At 43.1% G+C, this 5,395-nt stretch overlaps 1 protein-coding gene across 1 annotated transcript; it reads right to left on the bottom strand.

Annotated features, from left to right (window-relative positions):
* Positions 1-1,839: 1,839 nt before the first annotated feature.
* On the bottom strand, positions 1,840-5,395 carry LOC135717208 (protein aubergine-like). Its single transcript, XM_065239176.1, has 6 exons — positions 5,234-5,395; positions 4,836-4,938; positions 3,685-4,775; positions 3,412-3,615; positions 2,382-3,323; positions 1,840-2,321 (listed from the first exon to the last, which is right to left on the bottom strand). The coding sequence occupies exons 2-6, from the start codon at positions 4,932-4,934 to the stop codon at positions 2,057-2,059; spliced, it is 2,601 nt and encodes an 866-aa protein (XP_065095248.1). The 5' UTR covers positions 4,935-4,938; positions 5,234-5,395; the 3' UTR covers positions 1,840-2,056.

Raw genomic sequence — 5,395 nt, 5'->3', positions numbered from 1 at the left:
TTAATCCAAACATTTCTGTGACCCACAAAATCCTGGAACTTTCTAAAAAAGATCTTAGTATATATGCAGGTCTTATAACAGGTCATTGTCCGAGCCGTTATCACTTGAAGCTGATTGGAAAACTTCAAGATGATGTATGTCGCTTCTGTGGCATAGAAAAGGAAGACTCGGAACATTTGCTATGCCACTGTCCGGCAATTTTCAATAAAAGGCGTAAGTTCTTCGACAAGGGGCTGATAGAAACCTTTGACATTTGGAGAACAACTCCCAGTACGGCAGTGCACTTTATTCGAAGTATAATGCCGTGCTGGGATAATGCTATTAGTCAAACGATGGCGATCACTCCTAATAATAGTGATACGGCATCTTGATATAGCTAAAGAAAAAAAATGGGGAATATATCACAATAGATCAGAAAAATGGTCGCAGTGATGAAAATACCCGACAAGGAAAAAAAAAAAAAACTAAAATGGTCTTTAAATCATTACGACGATGAGAACAAAAAGTTCCTTTTTCCCATAGTAATTCTCATATAAACTTCAAAGGACCAGTGCAGCATGAGTTCGCATTCAAATAAGCTCAAACTTTGTGAGAATGCTCTTGGTGACTCGAATGAGCTTGGTGGAACGAACTCGAAATTTTAAACCACCCTAATCCTATACTCGCATATCAGTCCCATATGGATGTTCGTTAATTTAAATATAACAACGCTATCCACTATCAATTGGCCTCTACTTTCATATTATGTAATGAAACTAAGGAGTTTGTTCATGAAAAACGTGAAAACAACATCAAGTCAGTCTGACCCATCATGAAATTCAATCGTCCATAGTTCAAATTAAAGTTCTGCTTTTCGAATTGCCATATGTTTCGCTGATAACATGCAACTGAGAACTTGAAAAACTATATAACTTAATTAACTATGATTTTTAAAATATTTACATTTCTAACTTCGACGGCCATTTTCTCAATGCCTACTTTTTCCATATGGGACTGATGTGGGATTATTATAATAGGCAGTGTAGTCCTTAGAATTTTCGAAGAGGCAATTTCTATAAATTAAGTAATTTAGATGAATTTAAATGATAGTTATTTGAAACTAGAAATGAAAATCGGGGAAAATTTAATTTCAAATTCCATCAGTTCTGTTCTAGGTAACCTTTGTCCTATACCATATTCACAATATCGATCAGAAACATGCTGATCATAATGATTTTAATAATTTGGTTTGAACACTCAATAAATTTTCTTTGATAAGCTTTGTTGCTGTAATAGCCCTGCACATACTGCAGAACAAACCATATCGACGGTAACGAACCTGAAAATGTTAATCCCCCCTATTCTGCGAGTCACGTGACTCTCTCTCACCGGTGAGGTGACAATAGTCACCTCGTGTGAGGTGACTCTCCATTTGATTTACATGGAGAGTCACCTCACCGGTGACAGAGAGTCACGTGACTCGCAGAATAAGGGGGAATCTGTTCATTGATTGCCCATGCAAAATAAAAAAAAGTTTTGTATGGGAAATCCATTTTGATCAGAAACCTTCCGTTCGGATATCCAAGATTCGTTCTTGTATTGCCCCGGTCGATCTACGGCTCTGTCGTTGTTCCTATGAAAAAAAAAAGATTGATACAAAGTTTCTTTCATTGAATTGTCATCAAACGTTTATTCAAACTTTTAGTCACATACGATTAAAATTATCCATTTAGTAAGCATGCTACATGTAATGTTTATATTAGTTATCTGTGATATATACGTTCAGCAGTTTACACAATTTTCGGAAAATTAGAAATTACTTTGTGGGGATTTCTTTAAAATCGATTAAGAAGATGCAAGTTATACAAATTACAATTGTTTTTCTTTTTTTCAATCGTGATCAGGTCGTTGACAACTGTTTAAAAAATTCACAGCTGTGGGAACGGGTCAAAAAGTAAAAGTATTTATCTCTCTGCTTGGAAAGAACGTGTATACCTAACTAAAAGAAAGTAACTGCTATATTCTTAATCTAAATCGCGAACAATCGCCATGCATGCATTTGTTGTGGTTTAGCTGTTTACAAGAAGTACAGCTTCTTTTCGAGCAAATTGCTCGGGGCCTGGTGAAGGAACTGAGCCACCAGGAAGGACAGTTTGTGTGCATACTGGCATACCGCCGGAACGCGCGTGGTTCCGGACCAGTTGTAGTACAAGTGGCACTGCTTGTACGACAACATCTGCAGATGGTCAATCTTCAGGCCGGAGGTGTCGTAGATGACATTGTACGCGGTAGGCGAAACCGTACCCTGACGGACCGACTGCGATACCAGGTAGAAATCGGTTCTGAAAACAAACAAAAAAACAATCAGATGTTTAAGTACGAGCGATAATGGGAGTATCTACCGTTCTGGGAGGGTGACGACATCATCTACCACAGTTCCGGGTCTTGGATTCTGTCGGTGATCGAAGAAACGTGTATTGATACGCTTGTTGACAATGAAGAAGGTAAGTAGAACGTCTTGATCGATTCCAGCAGATTTGTAGATCTGGTTTAGTTTCTCCACGATCGATTTGACTTCGTGTTCGTACACATAGTGCAGTTGACCCTCGCCGACACCGTCTCGATAGAAGATGATTCGCTTGGGCAATTCACCAAATTCCTTGCGATATTCGTTCAGCGCTTTGACGGTGTTGATAGGGAGGTAGTTGGAAATTTCTTCACCGTGCGTGTGCTGGCTTACAGTGGAGAAGAACTTCGGCGTGCCTTTGTTGTCGTGGTCCAAGGTGGCAACCATAGCTCCGAATGATTTCGATTTATCTTTTCCATCGTGACAAACATCGAAACCAATGGTCATGAGACCATTGAGGGGGATCTTTACCTTCCATGGGACACCGCCGAGTTTGCAGTTCATCTGAATGACGACCTTGGTTGCCACAGACATGAGCGTTCGTACGTTGCCACCCTTAGGCGTAATCGTCTTCTGAACCATGACCTGTGTCGGAATAGCACGGTCCACGCAACATTTTTTCTTGATGGCGGTGTATCGATCCGCCTTGTTATTCGTAACCACACACATCACCAACTGGGGATCTTTGTTGAGTAAGTTGTCCAGTGTCCGTACGTACGTGCCAGGGTTGTCGTCTGGAATAGTAACCACTTCACAGTTGCTGATTTCGAAACGCATACCGCGCGCGGCTTGGATCATGCAGCCCAAGAAATCATTCGCTTCACGCGATGCTCGATTCGGTACGATCAGATACCAACGGGTTAACCGAACTGTGGCAAACATGGGATTGTTGCGGAAATGAGCTGTCCAATCTGCCTGCTCACCGGCTTGTACTCCGCTGTTAAACAAAAGTAAAAGAATGTTAAATTGCTAATCTAAGACTGCTTCCCAGTCCTACGTCCTGGAAAGTGAGTAGGTATAAGTACTTGGCGGTGGTTGAGAAAAAGATCATTTCCTGCGGCAACAACCGACCGGGAAGTTCAATTAGACGCCGATCGAGTTCCATCTGCCAGGTCTTGAAGACTTCCGTACTTTCTGGTGATGTCTGTAAGCGACGGTTAAATGTTTCCAAGCGTTCAATACGCCGGTCGGGATTCAGACGAGTGTGATCGGCCATAGCACGCATCATCCTGTAAAACAAAAAGCAATCACACGTTTAAGCTGAGATGTATCATGATTTTAATAAAATCAATTAGTACCTGAAATCAGACCGCATTTGATCGGTCAAGCCTGTCATCTGACAAAGTTCTGGAACGAGGGCCATTAGTTCGCTACCTCCAGCTCGCAGATCACGTTTCTTTGCTCGGGACAGCAACATAGGCTGATGTGGATCGCGGATGCGGATGTTGTACTTTTGCTTGTAATAATCAACGAATGACGTCTTGCCAGCCTTGGTATCGAACGTGCTCTCCGGAGTAGTCTCGAAGGTAACATCGTGGATCGTGTAGGTTTTATTGTTGTAACCGGTCAGAACAACAACACCGAGCACGGCCCGCTTGAACGAATCTTTATAGTTCCGGTCGTGCTTTTGACAATCTCTTAGGATATCGTAACATGTCTGCATACGCATGGTTTTATGTGCAATTTCACAGCACACAAGAATGTCCTGTTCGTGCTGGCGAATACTGGTAATGTAACCTGGCCAAAGTTCAATCTGATACTCACGGATGGCGATTTTAGCAGCCGCGTCGAACAAATTGCGACCCACCAACTGAAGATTCAAACCAGCCATAGCACGACGAAGAACCAAATTCAGCACTTGAATACCAGCTTCGTTGGTCATATCGACGGATCCAGTGTGGACAATACGAAGTTGATAGACATCGCCCGTACGTTCATGACGGGATTGCAATGTCAGTTGATCGCTACGTAACTTGTTCACCATAAACAACTGAGTTCCGTCGAATAAGAATCCACCGAAGATTTTCTTATGCTCGTTGACCAATCCTTGCATGAGACGCATGCTGGCGCATTGCGGGGAAAAGTCCAAACGATACTGATACAGTGTCCACTCAATATGCTTTAGCAGCTTGAAATAGTTACTGTGCAACTGCAGGGCTTGCCCAGTAGTACCATGTTTCGATGGAGCATCCAAGGCGCGAGTACGGAGTGTATCTCCGACCCCACGACGATTACGTCGTCGTTCTCCTCCACGTTCGGCACCACCTTCACCTCCGTTACCATTCCCGGAACTTGGACCACCACCACCACCGCCACCGCGACTGCCAGTCGACGAATCACGATGACCCGCTGATCGACCTTCTCCTCCCGATCCCCATGATGGGCGGGACTACAAACAAACAAATCTTGTCAGACTATTGAAACTTTACCGTCAAGAAAACTAACTTACTCCTGCTGGACTTCCGCGTCCATCCCGTCCTTCATGGGGCGAACCAGAAGCTGTATAGCCACGCGCTCGAGAGCGACTCTGGGATTGACGATCGGCCATTATTCTGGAAATCGAAAAATTAACTGAACATTATTCAACACACAAATTCAAATTCCCCGATTTCTCAAAAAAACCCCTCAGGTAAAAACAGAGAGCCGGCTCTCATCGCTCGCACACACAAACAAACCAAACGGACAGAAAGTGAGCGCCAGCGGTAGAAAGAAAAAATAAAAGAAACCGTAATGGAGAATCTACCGGTGGATCGTCCACCAAACAGCGGCGTCATTTTAGCAAACATTTTCAACACCGCGAAAACACAACTCCCACCGTTATTTCACCGTAAAAACACTGCCACGTACCGCGGGTCACTTTTGTCGGTGTTTTTTCGGATATTTCACTCGTTTTGAGGGTGGAAAAATCAGTTTTTAACACTTTTTATCACCGATTGAAAAATGTGCTCTATGCACTGTTATGGCGAGCACCGGGAGTGTGTGAAAACACGTCCGGCTTGTCTGAACTGT

The sequence above is a fragment of the Ochlerotatus camptorhynchus genome, unplaced genomic scaffold (genome assembly GCF_037179485.1).
Source record: "Ochlerotatus camptorhynchus isolate MF236.1 unplaced genomic scaffold, CSIRO-AGI_Acam_v1.1 ptg000052l, whole genome shotgun sequence".
Classification (NCBI taxonomy): Eukaryota; Metazoa; Arthropoda; class Insecta; order Diptera; family Culicidae; genus Ochlerotatus; species Ochlerotatus camptorhynchus.
Note: the sequence above shows the minus strand (reverse complement) of the source record. Positions and strands in the feature narration are given on the sequence as shown.

Coding starts and splice junctions, on each gene's coding strand:
- LOC135717208 (XM_065239176.1), bottom strand. CDS start 4,934: ATGGCCGATCGTCAATCCCAGAGTCGCTCTCGAGCGCGTGGCTATACA. Junction 3,616..3,684: donor CAAATGCGGTCTGATTTCAG/GTACTAATTGAT, acceptor TTTGTTTTACAG/GATGATGCGTGCTATGGCCG. Junction 3,324..3,411: donor TTTTTCTCAACCACCGCCAA/GTACTTATACCT, acceptor TTTGTTTAACAG/CGGAGTACAAGCCGGTGAGC.